The sequence below is a fragment of the Mobula birostris genome, chromosome 1 (assembly GCF_030028105.1).
Source record: "Mobula birostris isolate sMobBir1 chromosome 1, sMobBir1.hap1, whole genome shotgun sequence".
Lineage (NCBI taxonomy): Eukaryota > Metazoa > Chordata > Chondrichthyes > Myliobatiformes > Myliobatidae > Mobula > Mobula birostris.
This window is the reverse complement of record NC_092370.1, coordinates 182,351,858-182,372,619: the sequence shown is the minus strand read 5'-3', so window position 1 is coordinate 182,372,619 and position 20,762 is coordinate 182,351,858. Positions and strand designations below refer to the sequence as shown.

The 20,762-nt window shown below is 38.7% G+C and overlaps 1 protein-coding gene across 4 annotated transcripts in view; it reads left to right on the top strand.

Moving 5' to 3' along the window:
• The window catches only part of LOC140202236 (RNA-binding protein Nova-1), a 334,247-nt gene that overhangs the window by 201,275 nt on the left and 112,210 nt on the right, over nt 1-20,762 (top strand). For all 4 annotated transcript variants that reach the window (XM_072267131.1, XM_072267123.1, XM_072267114.1 and 1 more), the window contains exon 4: nt 2,591-2,662. In XM_072267131.1, coding sequence (XP_072123232.1) covers nt 2,591-2,662 — 72 coding nt within the window. The remainder of the gene's footprint in view (nt 1-2,590; nt 2,663-20,762) is intronic.

Sequence of the window (20,762 nt, the reverse complement as noted above, 5' to 3'; positions counted from 1 at the left end):
TGCTCTGCACTACCTGTCTGCTCACCTTCACTTTCCCCCCTCTGACTGTCACCCAGCGACCTGCTTCCAACAGCCTAGGTGTGACTACCTCCCTGTAGCTCTCATCTATGACTGCCTCATTCTCCCTTATGAGTCGAAGGTCATCCAGCTGCTGCTCCAGATTCCTTACACGGTCTTCCCGATCGCCCAGCCATATGCACTTCTGGCAGGTGTGACTCTGCGGGAGAGGGGAGTTCCCCCAAGACTGCCACATCAGGCACATCACCGTCTCAGGAGACATTGTAAAAACTAACTGTGAGCTAGCTTGTCCTCCGCCTCTTCTCATCGAAGCCTCTCGAGTCAAAGCCTCAAAGCTGCACTCCTTCACTAGCCACTTTCCACTTGCCGCTTCGCTTGAGCTATCCCTCTATTTATCTGTTTGAGCTTTTCAAAATGTTTGGTCACCTGACCTCGACTGCACAATCAGCTGCTTTCTGCTGAGTCTGAGCTATTCAAATCTTGATTGTCTATTCATCGGCTTTCTGCTGATCTATTCAAATCTTGATTGACTTGATTGCACAGACCAACTGCACAGACCTTTGTATGGAAAATCTCCCACATTTATGGTGGAGACACATATAGGAGACAATAGGAGACACATCCAATAAAAATCTAATACAGCGAAGTAATCCACAGAATAGTTGGAATCACCAATATTAGTTTTTAAGGTCCTACAGAAAACTATCCAATCTTCAAAGCAGGAATGTCCATTTATCCATGACATATGAGGAAACAAATTTATATTTTGATTCCCTTAACAGTGCATGAACCTCATCATCATTTCTTTTTTGTGAAACCAGGAGCATGACGTCGGGGAAAATGTGTCTGTTTTTGTACACAACAATTCAGATGAAATATGTGACATTTTACCCACAAAATGGAAGACCAGATTTATCATTGTTTCCAATATAGTATCTTGCCATTTCTAGTACTGCCTTATGATATTTTTAAGGACACAAGAAATACAAACTGGAGTAAGATCTTCAGTACCTTCTAGTCCTTGGTACAAAGGCCTTGTAGTTGAAAGGCAGTTGGAATGATGGGCAAAATAAATGGGCAAAGCTGTTCCTTCAAATTCTTAAAACTAATTCCCCAGAGATCCCGTTTCTCTCTGAGAGCATCTCAAATAATTGTAAAAGGTTGAAAACCTATCTCAAAGCTGTGATGAAAGTAGGAACCCAAATTGACAATTACTGACTGCAATAGGAAAGAAACCTCTTAAAACAACCACTGCTAGAGGATAAAGATGAACAGGTATCCTGCAACCTAATCTGCTAACAGATACATGTAGCACTAGTATTACTCATCAACTTGACGTCCCAAAAGAGCTCTAGTGATTAGATCACTTTGGAGACATTTGGATTATAATTTTGTTATATTTATCTTTCTTACTCTCCCTTTTTGTGTGCATGATTTTCAGTAACCTGTTTCTGAACTCCTTAGTTACAACAAAAAATCTGAAAGATTTAACAGAGTATCTTTATGTCCCATTTGAAAGTAGCAAAATTTCATTGTGCATTTGCAATATGGCCACTCCTTGTAAGTTACAGCTGCCTGACTAATGAAGTATTTGCGTGCAAGTTTCCCACATAATTGACAGGTGACGTTTTAAAAGGGGTTTGGGGAAACGTATTTTGACAACTAAAGGGATTCTTTTACAGCAGACAGTCTTCCTTTAGGCCTTTGAATAACATTTCTGCAGCACAAGAAATGCTTTAAAAATACGGCAAACAACAATTATTTTCTTTGTTGATTTCAGACAAAATCGATTTACACTGACAGTGATTTTTTTTCTAAACATAACTACTGTTTAATATTGATGTAATAATGATTATAAACTGTTTTGAGTTTTAATTCTCACAAAATATTTGGAAAAATGGGATACTGACAAATTATTTCCCAGCCTAGCAAATCTACATTTTCATTTGGCTTTAACAAACAGATTTACAGTACAATCTGTATAAGTTTATATAACTTTATTGTCAATCATTCGATTGTGAAGCTGTACTTTAGCCAAAGATTGATATTCTATTCAATACCAAGGAATGCGCCATCAGACCTGTTAAAATGCTATCCTACAACCCTTGGAATGGCATTTAACTGGCATTGAATTGATACAGCATGTTGCTCCAATGTGTTTCTGCCTCAAAACAGTAGATTAAGGAAATGTACTGTATTTTTTAGAAATGTGTATGGAGAAATGTTGTTCAAGAATTTGCTCAGAATTATTCAAATTTGTGCTAAAAATACAGAGATGGCTGCATCCTTATTCAGGGTCGTAGCAGCTACAGTAGGTAGCAATAATTGAAAAATATTGAAAAGGCGTAATTTGTTTGATGCTAATGACTTAATAATTTAAACACCAGCTCTTCATCGTAAATCTCATCCATCCTTCATTGGCATAGGCTGGTTGTGAATGAATAATTATGGAAAAATAACTAATTTATTAACCAAACTAAGCTACCATGGACTGTTTGCAATATTTTGCATTGGGATTGTTCAGTATAAGGCTTAAGGTTGGTGATTTCCTCCTGAATTGCTTTATTCCCAGACATTGCCATCTTCCCCAACTACCACCAAGTCCTCTCCATCTGACCCCATGACCACCACCAGAGCCAATCAGGTACAGTATCATCTATCATCTACACCATACTTTCACAGGTATAGAGAACATTGTGCAGCCACGCTGGGAAGGAGGCCTTTCCTGGACTTGAATATTTTGTAACAGGTACATATGTTAATAACTAGCTTTAGATTAGACTGGAGTGCTAATTCCACAGCAAAAGTATGATGCTGCTTATTATAGAACTTCCTGTCTACAGTATTGTGGGCTTTTGCTTTAACTGATTGACTGTCTCTGGTAAGAGCAGAAAATATATCCTTGTCTCTGTGCCTTTTTGTTTCCAGATTTCCCTTCACTAACCATTTTGCCTTTTTGTCAGAAATAACATATCTGCTTTCTCAACTGAATGTAGCACAAAGGCAAAGGCTTTCTAAATTAGATTAATCATTCTTCCCATTGTGCATCATGATTTAACTTGTGTCCCTGCTGAGCATGTTCAAAAGCTCTAGTGTTAAAGATGACTTCATCAATATTTGGTCATGTTGTTTGAAAAAGAGGTAAGACCAATTATGTTTTGTTGATAGGATATTTTGTGTGTGTGTGTGTGTTTCAAACATAAATGAGAGTCACTGCAATTTTGTAATTTATAGAGCTGTTATACTTGTAGAGTACAATGTTTAAGGTGCATTTTGTTGTTGGAACTGATCTAAAGACCAGAAAGGGTCTTCTCCCTCAGAACAATTAAGATTTTAAGGAGCTGAAAGTAAGAAGCAGTCAATGGAACAGAGATACCTGAGATCCTTAAGAAGCAGGTTGTTGCTGAAGATTTTAATGTCCAAGACTTCGGCTGTACACACTCCAACCAGAAAACATGATATAATGCAGAAAATACCCAGATTAATTCTGTATTGCAGAGATATTTGGACATAAAAGATTGTTAAATGCATTCAAGAATTGTTTTGAGACAATATAATCCGACCAGAGATGGGGTAGTGCTCAATCTTTTTCTTAGAAAATGAAACTAGGCAGTGCCAGTGGTGGAACCATTTGCAAACAGTGACAATAGTTCTGTAAGTTTCAAAGATACAGTTGGTCTTCACAATAAAGTCTTAAATTGGGGAAAGGCCATTTTCAATACTGCAAGAGAGGATCAAGTAGATTTGGAGCAGGTAATTAAGAGTAAAATGGCTGAGATGAATGATCATTAATAAAGAGCTAGCAAGAGTTCAGAGTCAGCATGTTTTAGCAAAGGTTAGGAAGGTGATGTAAGTTAAGAAGTCTAATAGGGATAGGATATATTTAGTAAATGGTAGGACACTGAGAATGTTGATGAACAGAGAGACCTTGGAATCTAAGTCTTTATTTCCCTGAAACACATCCTAGTTTGGGGCATGGGATATAAAAATTGGGAGATTATGTTGCGGCTTAACAGAATTCTAGTTAGATTGCATTTTGTGAATCATGAACTATCCTGCTCAATGCGTTCTAACAAGCATTTGGATATGCTGACGAAAATGCAGAGGAGTTTCATCAGACTGTTTCCTGAATTCGACGACCTGAGTTACAGAGAGAGATTGGATAAATTGGGCTTGTTTTCTCTGGAGCAAAGGAAGTTGAAGAATAACCTTGAAGAAGTATATGAAATTATGATAGGGTATAAAATCAGAATCTTTATTTCCCATGGTAGGGTTATCAAAAACAAGAGGGACTAGCTTTAAGATATGAGGAAAGTGTTCTGAAGAGGAATTAAGGGGTAAATTTTATTGTGCAGCTAATGGTTGTTATCTACAACCTGCTGCTAGAGGAGATAATGGAATTAGGTGCAAAGTTGAAAGTAAATTTATTATCGAAGTATGTATACCATATACAACCTTGAGATACATCTCTTGCAGGCAGCCACAAAACAATGAATCACCATAGAATCCACGAGAAACCACACACAACAAAGGCTGACAAGCATGCAATGTGTATGAACTACAAAATCCCCAAAATTGTCCACAACTGCAGAAGCAATCTCTACATTTAAGAGATTTTAAGAATAGGCATTTCATAGAAGAGTACAGACCTAAATGTGGGCAAGTGGTATTAATATAGATGGACTAAAAGGCCAGCATGGATGTGGTGGGCCAAAAAGCCTATTTCTGTGATGTACAACTGATGACTGTAGAAAGTATAAGTTCCAGCTGTGCACTAGATAGGAATGAATTGCTGAAATAAAATATTTTAATGAAGTAGCGTAATGAAAGCCTTGCGTTACATTGTCTCATTGCTGCACAGTACATGAAGAAGTTTGAAATAAAATTGAAATTTCTTCCCTTCTTATCAGGTTTGGCTTATAAATTGATGACTGCAGTGACTCGTGCCTCTTCACCATTTTTTTTTATCTTAGTCTAGTTCTTTCTTGTGCATTTGTGATTTTATTCTTGCCCCCATTGACTGCTGCATCTTCAGCTACTTTAGCCCTAATAGCTAGATTTCTTTTATTAAATCTTTCGTGGTCTGTAGTTGCCCTTCTTTAAAAATGATCTTTGCCAATGAGTTTTTTGCCAACTCTCAAAAAAGAGCTTCTTTTGTGCCTAATTGAAGAATTTTCTGTAATAATGCTCCTGAAGAACATTACTTATTGACCTATTTTTTTTTAACCATAATAGTGCTTTGTATAAAAGGCCTCTTGCTCAAACTTACTTGTTACCTCCCACTCACAAACCAGCACTAAACTGAATATAGTACAGCCTTTTTACAGAAAATTGTTCATTCGGGTTTCTGTGCACCTTTCACAAAATGGTTTTGCTTTCTGAAGCACCTGTCCATGACCTAACTGACACGGTAACCTTGTTCTTGTTATCAAATTATGTAATTTCTGATTATCGTTACTTAAAACAATGTAGACTTAATCATAATGTTTGATCTTTAATCTATGGTTATGGATAATAACTACAGAATATTATTTCTATTTAGATTTGATGTGAATTATTTTTAATTAATAAAGTGTGTAAACTGTATAAAACATTTTAGCGACTACTCACTAGCGTAACTGACCAAGTCTGTTTTTCTTATGCATTGCAATTTGTTTTCTTGATGTGAATATCATTAAGAATGAAGATTATACAATGTTATACAAAGTTATTCTTTCAGTTTATCACAGTGGAAAATACATTCTGTTTCTACAACTGTATCATTATGCTACCTCTTTCTTCCTTGGTTTCAAATACTGTCAAGGTCAAGGATTAATTGTACATTGTTCTCTGAAGCAACACATGATGGAACAATAGCTGGACTCCATTTGAAAAACTCAGTCCAAGTGAACTGATAACATTATTTATCATCACCTATTGCATACAAATAGGTCTAGATATATGAAAGTTTAAACAACTAATGTGCAAAAAGCAGATTAACATATTGTGTGTAGAACCTCTGTTCCATGCATTTAATTTTGCACAAATTAAAACTAATTGCCAGTACTGAAGAAATTGAATTTGTAGAAACGTTGAGGCCACTGGACGCCACAATGAAATCATTAGTGGAAAAGTAATAGATGCTCTGGTGTCTGTCACTCACCACATCCTGCACTTCGAGCAGCTCTACTTACTTTCCTAGCAATGTCACTTGCAAAAACGTTGGCTGCTCATTTCAGTTTGTTGTTTTATGTGGAAGATTAATAAGTGACATTAGTATTAATGAAAGTTTATTGCTTCACAATTTTATGATGAATTGGTATCAGACACAGGAGTCTTACTGTCATTTTCTTTGGAAATTCCAGTACTTCTATTGCCCCCTCCTCGTTTTAAAACTGCCGTGTAGTTGCCATCATGATGTCGTGGTGGTTTGAACAGACAGGGTCTGCTTTTAAGTTCATTATTCTGTGATAAATAACATGCCTGACATTTGTTTGTAAGAGGAGCAGTGATTAACATTCACATCAGTGTGTTGATAATCCATTTGCAGCACAGCAGTAAATTGGAAAAGGTTGCAGAGAGGTAATCTCTGACCTGTCGACATACTTTATAGGTAAACAGCATAGTGAGATTAGCCGACATGAGCAATTTATCACTATTGTATGTTGACCAAGATTAGGTTTATCTGGAGAAAAACTGAGACTGGAAGCATAATGTACGCAATCTTAGAGTTAATAAGATCCACAATAGGGTTGGCTTGCTGCCTTGGAAACAAATTGATTTTTGTTTTTTCCATTATCACTTTAAGGGCATTGCAGAGAGAAAACAATTTTTAGTCTTGAGTGTGGGGAAAAAATGGTTGACAACACACAAACCTAAATTATTGGACATTTATTACTAACAATGGCTTAGCCAAAAATAAAAAGCTGATCAGTTTTTGTTAGTTGGGTAAATCCAAACAGTTGACTTCTTTGTTGCTTTCTTTCATTGACAGCAAAGTTATTAACTTCTAATTGAACTGATGTCAAAAGAAATCATCTTCAATTTAGTAAAGTTTTGGTCCGAGTTTATGTAAAAAGATTGAACTGCTTTGATCCTTTTTTAATTTGGATTCGTCTAACAAATGGCTCTGACGTTCCAGGAGACCAGGATAATTTTAATAGTACATCCATCTCATGGCAACCTTTGAATGGCACAAAGTCTAAAGGGAATTATGGATTGACTTTTAAATTCCATTCTATGTTTTCTTGGGAAATTTGCACAGTTGAACCTTTATATTTGCTTAAAAAAAGATGAGGAAAAAAATTACTGCAGCTTCCTCCTCTGTTGCGATCAATGATAATCTTTATTTTTTTTGCATTTAACCAGGCTTCATTCCATTTATCCACTCATACTGAAGGGTAATGGCTGAATGCTTTGGCAGCAACATGATTTATTGCTCCAAGATTAGGTTTAAACTCCCACTTGTTAAAAATAAATTACAGTTGCAAAGATTAAACTACTGTGATCTTTGAATATCTACTTAATGCACCTGGGATCTTCAACTTCAGTGTTACTGCACCTTATGTGCAGAACCCAATCAATTTATGAAATCACTTTGAGACAGTAATTGATTTTCCATAGTGCCTAACTTGACTAAGACCATGAACACATAAACATTCTGTTAACTTTAATTTGCTTATTAATCCCTACTGTTTTAAAACATATTCTGCATCTGGACATGTTTGATTTTTGTGTCATCAGGTGACCATTTCTACATAAAATTTTCAGTATTGTTACTCTAAAATTATTTTTATTTGAGCTGCTGCCAAGCAACTTGTATTCACTGAATATTCAGCTACACTACTGAAGTGAACATTTTCACATCTTCCCTCAACACAACACCAGATTCACTTTACCTTGCATTCTAATGTTGGATATCTACATGCTATTTATCTTGGTGGCATCTTAACTCTCAACCAGAGTTTGGGAATTAGAGTCCCAAACTTAATGAGCCTTCCCTGTAACAGAGCATCTCATATTTATATTTAGACTCCTGGTCATTCACATTCTCCACTCACTAGAGGGAAATATTGCTTTTCCCAGTCTAATTGATGTATTTTCACAATGCTTCCACCCCAATACCCATCCCAACCCAAAACATTCCTGCATCCAACATCTGGGGATGCAGCTCGTGCTTACTTTTGTAGAGGTTCAATATGAGCGGACACTTTCTGAGCCTCCTGCTTCATAATGAAGGATAGGATCAGACAAGAAAAAATTCTACCATTTTCAAACAGGACTATTAGGATAAGGTCAGATTCCTAGGTGTGGGCTGAGATTGTATTCATTTGAAGAAACTTGAAGTTAAGCTATTTGTGTCTGATTATTAAAGAAGCTAGGTCTGGTTCTGTGCACTATTTTATACTAGTAATGCTCTTCTGAGAGCAAAGGGCTTTATTTTTCCTATGTAGAGGCACAAAGGCCTCTCTCACCATTGTCACAAGGAAACAGAGGGGTTCTTAAAAGCAGGAATGTAGACTTTCCAGTGAGGATAAATCATCAACTTCTATCCTAATGAAGTTATATTTTAATCTCTTAACCTTCAGAGAAAGAAAGCCCTTCCTACTCTGTCTCCCTTCATAGAACAAAGTTCTCATTTAAAGGAAAAAGTCTGGTGAAACATATGATCTTTCAGGGATGAATGTTGTTGTTTTTGTAAGGAGATTTATACTCTATAATGTTCCCTGTGTGTGCTTTCACTAAACCCTAACTAAATTACCTGTGACAACCCCAGCTCCTACATAGCCCACATCCTACCCCTTTAGCATGCAGTCTTGCATATGGTTTAGGACCACAGTGGCCTTGTAAGCTTTCTTTGATTCATTTATAAAGCTACGTAAATTACTTCACATGCCATCATTCATAAAGTCATACAGCAGAGAAATGAGCTGTTCAGCCCACCAAGTCTGCACAGACCATCAAACACCTATTTACATAAAGCTCATCTGTTTAAAATTCAACCCAATTTCCCATCAACTCCTCCCAGATTATATTTCTCACCCACACACTAGAAGCATTTTGTTTTAAACGTGGCCAGTTAACCTATCACCCTGCAGGTCTGTGGGGTGTGAGAGGAAATTGAAGTATCTGGAGAAGCATATGCTGTCATGCAACATGGAAACAGGCCTTCAGCTTGCTGAGTCAGCATCATCATCAGGGACCTATTGACACTAAATTTACTTTTCGCCGCGTTCCCAGCAACTTGCCCAGGTGATGTTACTCATCTGCACACTAGGAGCAAATTATAGAAGTCAAGTAACCTGTCTGCCAGCATATCTTTGGGATATGAGAGGAAACCAGAGCACCTAGAGGAAACCTACACGATCACAGGGAAAACATGAAAACTTCTGGGCCTAAAGTTCCAATATCTGTTGCTGTAAAAGAGCGCTACAGAAGTGTAGTGGTTAGCACAGTGCTATTACAGCTGAGTGTCGGAGCGTCGGAGCTTAATTCCGGCACTCTCTGCAGGGAGTTTGCATGTTCTCCCCATGATCACCTGGGTTTCCTCAAGCTGCTCCGGTTTCCTCCCACCGTCCAAAGGTGTACTGGTTAGTAGTTTAATTGGTCATTGTAAATTGTCCCGTAATTAGGCTAGGGTTAAATAGGTGAGTTGCTGTGTGGTGTGGCTCATTGGGCTGGAAGGGCCTGTTCTGTGTTGTATCTCGACATAAACATAATTAATTAAAAATCTTGCTGTAGAAACATTTCCTTGATGCTTTGTGGAGAGCACACAATCTACTTGTACTTGTTTAGGTGATGAGAAATTTTCAGAGTCAATAGGTAGGAGAAAGCAGCCTAGATTAGGAATACATAGAGCAATATCATATTCTTGCCAAATCAGACTTCCCCAAACTGGTGCTCTTACCTTAGCACATCTCATTCACTGTATCACCCCTAACGCCCTTTCCAAATTCATGCTATCCATCAATCCATTGTAACATGGGGGCAGAATCAAAAATGGTGATGAATGCAGAGCTGAAGTTGTTTGAATGCATGCAGTAGACAGAATAAGGTAGATAATCTTGTAGCACAGTTAAAGATTGGCAGGTATGACATTGTGGGCATCACTGAGTCAGGGCTGAAAGAAAATCATAAGTGGGAGCTTAACGTCAAAGGATATATATTGTGTAAAAAGCACAGGCAGGTCGGTGGGTGGGAGGGTGGCTCTGTTGGTAAAAGAAAAGAAATCAAATCCTTAGAAAGAGGTGACATAGAATTGGAAGATGTAGAATCCTTGTGGGTAGATTTATGAAACTACAAGGCTAAAAATACCCTTATGGGAGTTATACAGGCCTCTGAACAGTAGCCGGAATGTAGGATACAAATTATAATGGGAGATGGAAAAGGCAAGTAAAAAGGGCAATGTTACATATGGTCTCGGGCAATTTCAATATGCAGGTAGATTGGGAAAATCTAGTTGGTGCTGGATCACAAGAAAAGGAATTTCTGGAATGCCTTCAAGATGCTTTTCAGAGCAGCTTGTGATTGGGTCCAGTAAGGGGATGGAAATTCTGAATTGGGTGTTGTGTAATGAACCAGATGTAATTAGGGAGCTTAAGGTAAAGGAACCCTTTGGAGACGGTGATTTTGGACCACTTCTTTTCATGTTATATTGCAATGAATTGGATAATGGAATTGATGGCTTTGTAGCCAAGTTTGTGGATGATATGAAGATAGGTGGAAGGGCACGTTGAGTCATTGGTGATCAAGGAAAATGCAATATTAATATTTATTTCTAGAGGGATAGAATATAAGAGCAAGGATGTAATGCTAAGGCATTAATCAGACCCCACTTGGGAGTATTGTGAGCAATTTTAGGCCCCTTATCTAAGAAGATATATGCTGCCATTTGAGAGGGTACAGAGGAGGTTCATGACAATGATCCCAGGAATGAAAGGGTTAACATATGAGGAGCATTTGATGGCTCTACACCTGTACATGCTGGAGTTTAGAAGAATGAGTGAGGATCTCATTGAAACTTATCGAATATTGAAAGGCCTAGATAAATTGAATGTGTAGAAGACGTTTCTTATAGTGGGTGAGTGTAGGGCCAGTGGGCTCAGCCTCAGAATAGAGGGACATCCATTAGAACAGAGATGAGGGGGAATGTCTTTAGCCAGAGGGTAGTGAATCTGTGGAATTCATTGCCATGGATGGCTGTGGAAGCCAAGTCACTGAGTATATTTAAAGCAGAGGTTGATAGATTCTTGATTAGTCAGAGTGACAAAGGTTACGGAGAGAAGGTAGGAGAATGGGATTGAGGGAGATAATAAATCAGACATGATGGATTGGTGGAGGAGACTCAACGGGCCTAATAGTCCAATTCTTCTCCAAATTCTTCTGTTCTTTGTCCAGCTCTCATTTTCTAGCCTGAATCTTCAGTTCAACCTCTTCTCCATTATCAAATCATTTACTTTTATTTCCCGGCTCTTCTAATCTCTACATTTGCCACAGTCTATCTGCATCCAACCCCCTTATGCATCGTTTCACCCTTTATGTTTGATTATTTCAATGCTTTCCTGTCCAAGATCTCATTCTGCATGGAGTTCAGATTATTCTGTCACCCATAATTTATCCCCCAGCAATGTATCATCCTCCGCTCCCCTGCCAATCAACCTACACCTGCTCCTGCACAACCTACATTTCCATTTGAAAATTCTCTTCCTTTGTTCAAATCTACATGCCACCATTTCTTCCTGATTTTGTTACTTCCCTTTGTCAAAAAAGAAATTACAACAAAGTTTAGAATCTGCTCTGTAGAAAGAATCTGGCCAGTTTCTTTATCATTATGTTACAATGAAATGTTGGAAAATGACCATGTTTTGATAAAAAATTGATCATGAAAGAACCCTGCCTTTTAAATCTGTAGAGAATAAAGCTGTGTGGTTCTGCACATTTTACTTATACATTAGATACTAAAGGGGCAAAATTGAATAAGGTGGTGCCAGTTTTTGGGAACTACATATATCATCTTTTGGAAAACAGAAGTGATATTCGGAGCCCGTGTGAACATTGTCAGACAACTTGTGTTGGGCAGTGTGCAAGAGAGAATTGGCTTGGGTGCTGCGTGCCCATCAGATGTACAGTACAGTATACAATTATAGAAAGCCCATGATGTGCATCATTATGCAAACGCAAACTAATTTGACAGTGCTCTGCAATTTGGGGCCAGAAAATTTCAGCAAGTGTACTGGCTTAAATACATGTGGGGGGAAAATTAGTGAGTACTAGAACAAACTTTCTACATCACCATACCTTCTGACCTCTCCATTATATCATTTAAATGAATCTTTAATTATTTACATGTTAATTTCTTATGGTTTACTTGCTGCTGTAGTTCTACATTTGTTAATGCTTTCTAGGTTTGGTTCAAGTTCAGAGCTCAGCATGAAGTGGTCCACCTAGTATTGATTTACATTAATGTGCAGCGTTCTGCACAAACCAATTGTTCCCCGAGATTATTATATTCCCTGAAAATGAATGGAGTCATTGCAGTGTTGGACAAACAGGAAAGACTGAGAGTGAGGATGCACAGTAAATGTTTATATCCATCCAGATGCCAGTTCTGCCTGAATGTCAGCAAGGAGCACTGTGTGAGATGTCTACACTTTTAAAAATGATATCCATCTGTGAAATGTGCTGTCACTGTAGTTGCAACTGCAGCCTTGGAGCAGTGTCAGTGATTGGCTTTTTCTACATGTTTACAGCAGTTCAGGTTTATCATAAACGCTTATATTCAAAAAGAGATGACCAGTTTTCCTTCTTTCTAACTGGGACTGCAGACATCCACATCATATGAGGTCACATTAAATTTATACATGCAATCTTGTGGGTGTAATGTTTCAACTCAATTCCTTTGGTGACGTTCTGGTGGTTGACCATAGTCAGTGACCATGGTAACCAATTCCAGCTCCCACACAGTTGTTAAATTATCTTTATTCTGAGTTTGACCCTCCTAGGGATAGCTACTGCAATATGAATAATATTTCTGATGGGTATTCCACACCAGTAGATCATGTGTACATATGCCAAAGTCCCACTGAATATCAATTTGACAGACTGTTGGAATGCTGGGAGGGTGTATATGGTACTTCATCTGCTCTGTAGGAGCTTTATTTGGTGTCAGTATTCATGGTAGTCTACTACATACATCAGAAGATTATAGCCAATACACCACCTCCCCGGTGTGCAGGTAGAAGGGAAAAGGAAAGGTAAAGCCAATTTAGATGGACACTGTCTGCCTGGGTTGTCCTTTAAGAATTCAGTCTAAAGGCAATAAACTTAGCTTCAATTACACATTGAATACCACCTATCTTTATACCCGCCTTATCTTTACTGTTCTGACCATTAGAGTGCATAAGTGCAAAACCCACCACACAATAAACATTTCAAAACAAAATTGATAAATAAAGTCCTGCTATTTTCCATAGTAGCACATTTGTAGGTTCACTTCTTGCTCCCATTTCGCATGGCTTTGATGGAGCAGTCTGACCATGTTTGCAATGGAGGAGCGTGACTGGTGAAAAGCTGCTAACTTTCAGAGCAGAAGGAAATGAAGGATTACACACCAGCTCCAGGCCTTAGAGCCCTTGCTGCAAAATGGTTTGGGTGAAAACACTCATTGACATTTGGCTAACTGTCAACAGTTCTGGCAGGATGGCAAGATGAGTGCCAAGAGTAGACTAGCTGTGTGCTCTGTGGAGACACCTAGTTAGATGACAGATTGCTGAACTGCACTGATATCTCACAAGTCTCCATGCACTCTGTAATCTATCATAAGTATGGCAGCAATTTAACCTTCCATACCAAAACCTGTGCATTGACTACAGTTCTGTCTTCAATACTATAATACCAAGCAAGCTCATCACCAAACTCTGAGAACAACTTCTGTAACTAATAGAGTTCTGTAGATAAGATATATCATCTCTATTCCTTGGTGGCCTTCTGGTAGGTGACCATAGTCAATGACCATGCCGACCAATGCTTGACTCCCTCACAGCTGTTAAAATTATTTCCATTGTGAGCTTGACCCTCCAAGGGATAGTTATTGTGACATGGCTAATAATTTTGATGGGCATTCCACACCAGTAGACCATGTGCACACAGTAACAGCCCAAGTACCACTGAATATTGATTCATCAACACCCTCCTCTGCAACAGGATCCTTGACTTCTTGACCTGCAAACCCCATTCAGTAAGGATGGGCACCACAATTATTCCACACACTGGCGCTCCACAAGACTGTATCCTCAGCCCCCCACTGTACTCCCTGTACACTCATGACTGCATAGTCAGATTCTGCTCTAATTCCATCTACAAGTTTGCAGATGATACCACCATAGTGGGCTATTTCTCAAGTAATAATGAATTGGCAAACAGAAAGGAGATAGAGGGCTTAGTAACATGACAACAGCATTTTGTTCAACACCAACAAAAGAAGAGAACTGATCATTGACTTCAGGAAAGGAGGCAGTCCATATGCTTCTATCTTCATCAATGCTGCTAAGCTTCCTAGGAGTGAACATAACCAATAGCCTCTCCTAGTCCAACCACGTTGATACTGTAGCCAAGAAAGCTCACCAACATCTCTAATTCCTAAGGCACCTAAAGAAATTTGGTGTGTCCCAGTCGACCCTTAACAATTTTTATCAATGCACTATAGAAAGTATTCTATCTGAATGCATCACAACTTGGTACAGCAACTGTACCATCCATGACTGCAAGAAACTAATGAATGTTGTGAACACAGTTCAGCACATCATACAAACTAGCTTTCCCCTCCAGGGACACTGTCTAAACTTCTCTCTCCCTCAGTAAAATGGCCAGCATGACTAAGGAGTTATTCTCTTTTAACCCCTCCCATCAGACAAAAGAAACAAAAACCTGAAAGCACATACCACCAGACTCAAGGGCACCTTCTGCCATGCTGTTATGAGACTACTGAATAACTTTGTCGTATGATAACAAGGATGATTGACCTCAAAGTGTACCTTGTTACGACCTTGCACCTTCTTTATAGCTGTTGCATCTTATCCTGCATCATTGTTCTATCTCAGTGCACTGACACATTGATCTGGGTGAACAGTATACAAGGCAAACTTTTCATTGTATCTCAGCATATTCCATAACATGCTGTACTTTGGCACATGTGACAATAATAAATTAATTCTGATTCCAGTTTCCAGTTTTAGTGGAAGCTGTGACACCAGCCCTAAAATTGCAAAATCATGGTGGAATTTGTGTGTCTGAATGGGACTGACCACTATTTAACTACTGGGAACCCTATGCAACAAGTTGATGATAGATTCCTGTATGCTCTTTGATATTGGTCAACTTCCCAAAGCTCCACATACTTCTTATTGTTTTTCTTTTGGATGTGCCTTGCTACTTGATCAAACTTCCATATTATTTTTTTCTCTCCCTGCTTTAACTAAAAGCTACACATAGTCAGTCTCTCTCCAAAGTAAATCACATCTCTGCACTAATTCTGAGGAATTTCAGTACTAGAGCTGATGCTGGCTGCAAGAGTGAAATAAAGCTATTCCCTTACTTGTACAGCCTAACTAGGCTACATTCTTGGGTATTTGAAATGAAAGGGACACAGGGGTCTGCCTTGCCTCCTGATTACTAGCTGCTTTGCCTGGTTGTGCATCACTTTATCCCACAGAAGGAAATGTTTTAGTGAGTATCGAGCATTGTGTTTGAGTAACACACGAAATGCTGGAGCAACTTAGCAGGTCAGGCAGCATCTCTGGAAATGGATAAACAGTTGATGTTTCGAGCCAAACCCCTTCATTAGGACTCACTGTATTTGTGTGTTTTTCAGCATCTGCAGTTTTCAAAACTCTGCAGGCTGTTATATCTGCATGTCAGGACAAACTTAAAGACACATTCGTGACCTTGACTATCCAAGCAAGGTCATTCAGTGTCTGATGCCTTAATTCCATGTCATTAGGGAGCAGCCCCTAACATTTACCTACATGCCTATCTGCTGCGATTGTCTTTTGAGCTTCAATATGGATGACCTACTGAACACCTATGACTATTGGGAACCTGCTAGCTTCTGCTACTTGCACCAAGTACTGCAATGCAGCGTTGACAAATCACAGAACCTACTCTTTCATATATTACAATATTTTTCACTATTTCTTGGAAGTTTTTAAAGAATTCTGAAACCAAACAGAGTCTGCTGATGCCTTAGTGCACCTCCCCTTTAAGAGTTACAAGCAGGCCTTAACTACTGGTTATATCTCATAATATAACCAGGGGCAAAAGTCTGTAGATATTGAAAATCTGAACCAGAGACAGAAAATGTTAGAAGGGATCAAAGGTATTTGTGTGAGGGAAGAAGAGTCAATGTTTCAAATCAAAGATCCTGCATAGAAGTTGAAAAGTGGAAAAAAAACAAGTGGGGTGAGAGGAGAGGACAGGGGCAGTGTCTATGATGGGACATTGACCAAGGTTTTCAGATTTAAAGTGATCTTGCAAACAGAGATGGAAGAAAAATGAAACAGATTGTAACAGAAAGATATAACCACATCTGAGGACAGAGGTCGCATGAAAAGGCACCCCCTCAATCTCACATTGGCCATTTCTAAAGAAATAAAGGAATCTAACTACAGAGTCACTGCAATAGTCAGAGCAGGAGTGAAATGGCAAATTAATGTACCAGGTGATTGGAAGCTTCAGGTTACCCCGGCAGATAAAGCAGGTGTGTAATACAAAAGGATCACCCAATCTAAATTAATTGGTGTATTATTATCACACATACCAAGATGCAGTCCAGATCCAGATGTTCTAGAGATGAGTGTAGGACCATAGAGATGGTTTCCTCCAGTCCTGATGAAGGGTCTCGGCCCAAAATGTCAACCATACTCTTTTCCATAGATGCTGCCTGGCCTACTGAGTTCCTCCAGCATTTTGTTTGTGTTGCTTGGATTTCCAGTATCTGCAGATTTACTTTTGCTAGGGAATAAGTGTTCATATGCTGATGAGATCTATGATCCTATTAATTATAGTGGAAATTGCAGGTCCATGGAGAGAAAATTACAGTAAAATTAAGTTCCAATTTTAATTATTTATGATGGATATTTTAAATTTAAAAGTGTTTTTTGTCAACATTATCTCTTCTTTATTTAAATATATGTTTTTGAAATGCTGACCAGAAAGAGCTTTCTAAGCAGGCTTTGCCAACTCTCAGAAATTTTCAGTGGTTTCATGGCTGGCGCTTCTACTTCGTTGCACCCTTTGAAGCTCTGTCCTTCTAATGGCCCCACTACTCCAGTCATCTCGCTTGCATCAAGCAGTGAGAATAGTGAAAGGTCCATGAAAATAAATCCAAGGCCTCTTCCACCAAGTAACTTTTTGCAAGCCACCAAAAGGTGGTGATTTATGTTATACAGATGGAAGCCACCCAGATACTTACAATACAAAGTATTTTAAATGGTTCGAGAATTGGTTAACCAATAGGAGGCAGAGAGTTGGTATAAATGGGTGTTTCTCTGGTTTGCAGTAAGTGCTGAGTGGAGTGCCACAGGGATCAATGCTGTTAATGATATACTGGACATTAATAATTTGGAAGAGAGGGCCAATTGTGACATATCTAAGTTTCCTAATGAGACTAAATTCAGTGGAAATACAAATTCTGCTGAGGATGCAGAGAGATATGGATAGGTTAGGTAAGTGGGAAAGATTCTGCCAGATGATGTACAATATTGGTAAATGTAAGTTCGTCCACTTTGGAAGGAAAAATAGAAGATCAGATTATTATTAAAATTGTGAAAGATTGCAGCATGCTGTTGTGCAGAGAGACTTGGGAGAGCTTGTGCATGAATTGCAAAAGGTTGGTTTGCAGGTGCAACTGGTTATCAAGAAGGCAAATGGACTCCATCGCTAGAGAAATTGAATTTAAGAACAGGGAGATTAAGCTGCAATTGTACAGGGTACTGATGAAGCCGCAGCTGGAGTACTGCATGCAGTCCTGGTCACCTTATCTGAGAAAAGATATATTGGTTTTGGAGGCAGTGGAAAGAAGATTCATCAGGTTGATTCTGGAGATGAGGGGTTAGCCTATGTGGAGAGATTGAGTCGCTTGGGACAATACTTACTGAAAGTCAAAGTGAAAGGGGATCTCATAAAAACAAAAAATTATGAAAGGGAAAATAAGATAGAGACAGAAAAATTATTTCCATGGTAAGTAAGACTAGAACTAGGGGGCATAGCCTCAAGATTCAAGGGAATAGAATTAGGACAGAGTTGAAAGGAAATTGTTTTCCACAGAGAGGAATGAATTTGTTGAATTCTCTGTCTTGGGAAGCAGTAGAGGCCACCTCATTAAATATATTTAAGACAGTTAGATAAATTTTATGCTGAGCAGGGGAATTGAGGGTTATAGGGAAAAGGCAGGTATGTGGAGCTGATTCTACGGCCAGATCAGCCATGATCTTGTTGAATGGTAAAGCAGGGTTCAATGGGCCACATAGCCTATTTTGTTCATATTTCTTATATTTATATATTTAATCAATTTATTACTAATCTTATCAGCGTATAAATGAATTTGGCAGGTATAGATGTCCAAAGCACTCTCTCAGTTTGTTTCTGATTCAACATTCCTGTGCATCAAAAACCAAGTCATAAAGACTCTTGTTCCTTTTCTCAGAACTGCTTCATCTATAATCTGAGGGTGTAACATCCTTCATTTGTCCTTTACCGCTGTCTAATTGGCATATCTGAAGATTCAGTTACGCTGATTGAAGCCATTGTCTGTTTGATTTTGATGGTTCCCTACAAATCATACCTCAGATAGTTTTAATTAAAAAGGTTGCATGCAAGCTGATGCACCTCAGTCAATGCAATGAACCTAATGCAGTAAAATGTTGAGACACATTGCTCAGTGGACAGTGTTCTTCCACATTTCTCTTTAATGTATACAAGGCTTTGATCATATTCTGAATTTAAATTAACACTTTCTCGGTATAAATTGGTGTATTGAAGTGTTTCAAGGCTTCTCAATGACTACAATGAACAAGATAAGTCTGAACATAGGTCACTAAGTATTTCAGAATGCTCCACTGGAAAAATAGATTTCTATCTTAACAGGAGCATGTCTCTGTTGAACAAGCATAAATCACAGCAGTCTATAGACATTTTAAGAGTAGTTCTGCATCCAGATTTAGCTGATGCCCACTGCAGACAGTCATTCGCAGAATGATAAGGAATAGGTAGGGGCAAAGTTGTCTGATTGAATTCCCAAATTTCAGATCTACTTGTCCAATTGAATTCCCAAGTTTCAAATCTGCTTGAAAGCGCAGCTCATTTGTAATTAGTTGGGATTGATCTGGGGAATTCTCAACCTGTAACAGACTGGGCTGTAACAATGCTTTGGTCATTGCTGTCTGCATTGATACTGCAGTGCTTCATTTCATTTATATTCACACTGCATTCTGTTTCTTCTATGTTTTCTGTGTTGCATTGTAGAATTGTCAATAAATAAATAATGGTATTGCTTCCAAATAGAAAACATATCTTCATTTATACATCGATTCAAAGAGCTATTGTAAATACATGCATGTGCTGTACGTGCTGTGTTTTCTGCGTGACTGTAGTTTCTGTGTTTCGCACCTTGGTCCTGGAGGAACACTGTTTCATTTAGCTCTATTGATGGGCGTTCATGTATGACTGAATGATAATTAAACTTGAACTTGAATTTGAACTATACGGGATGGGAAAAGGCACTTCAGCCTAACTCATCCATGCTGAACATCCAGCTAGTTACATTTGCTTGTGTTTGGTGGCCCTTTTCTCTCTAAACCCCTCCTGTCCCTGTATTTATCCAAATGTCTTTTGAACGCTACTACTGTACCTTCCTTAAGCATTTTCTCTGGCAGCTCATTCCTGATAATCATCACCCTCTGTATGAAGAAGCTGCCCTTCAAACCTCTCTTACATTTTTCACCTGTCACCTTAAATCTATGCCTTATAGATTTTAGTTCCCCTTCCTTGGGAACTAGGGAAGGGGGTGTTGACATTGTATGTATACCTTATCTATGTCCCTCATGATTTTATACACCTCTCTAAGGCCACCCGTCAATCTCCTCTGCTTCAAGGAATAAAGTCCTAGCCTGTCTAACCACTCCATGTAACTTAAGCCCTCGGGTTCTGACAGCGTCCTCGCAAATCTTCTGTGCACTCCTTCTGGGTTAATGATGTCTTTCCTATGACAAAACAGCCAAAACTGGGCATAATCCTTCAAGTGTAGTCTTACCAATGCCTTGTACAGTAGCTAAACTCAACACACTGACTAACAAAGCCCAACCTGCCATACACCACCTTTGCCACCCTGACCAACAGTGACATTGCATTCAACAAACTATGTACTTGTGCTCTAAGATCTCTCCATTCCACAACACTCCCCAGGGCCTGAACATTAATTGTATAAATCCTACCCTGGTTCAACTTCCCAATATGTAACACTTTCCACTTAATCTGATTGACAGCCATTTATCAATCCTCAGCCCACTTACCCTGCTGATCAAGATCCCCTGGTATTTTTTTATAATATTCACGCTCTACAACATCATCTATCATGTGCAAACTTCCCATCGTGTCTTGTACATTCACATCCAAATTGCTTGTATAAGGGTCCCAGCATTGACTCCTGTGGCACACCACTAATCATAGACCTGCAATCTGAGAAACAAACTTAGACCCATCACTACCTGCTT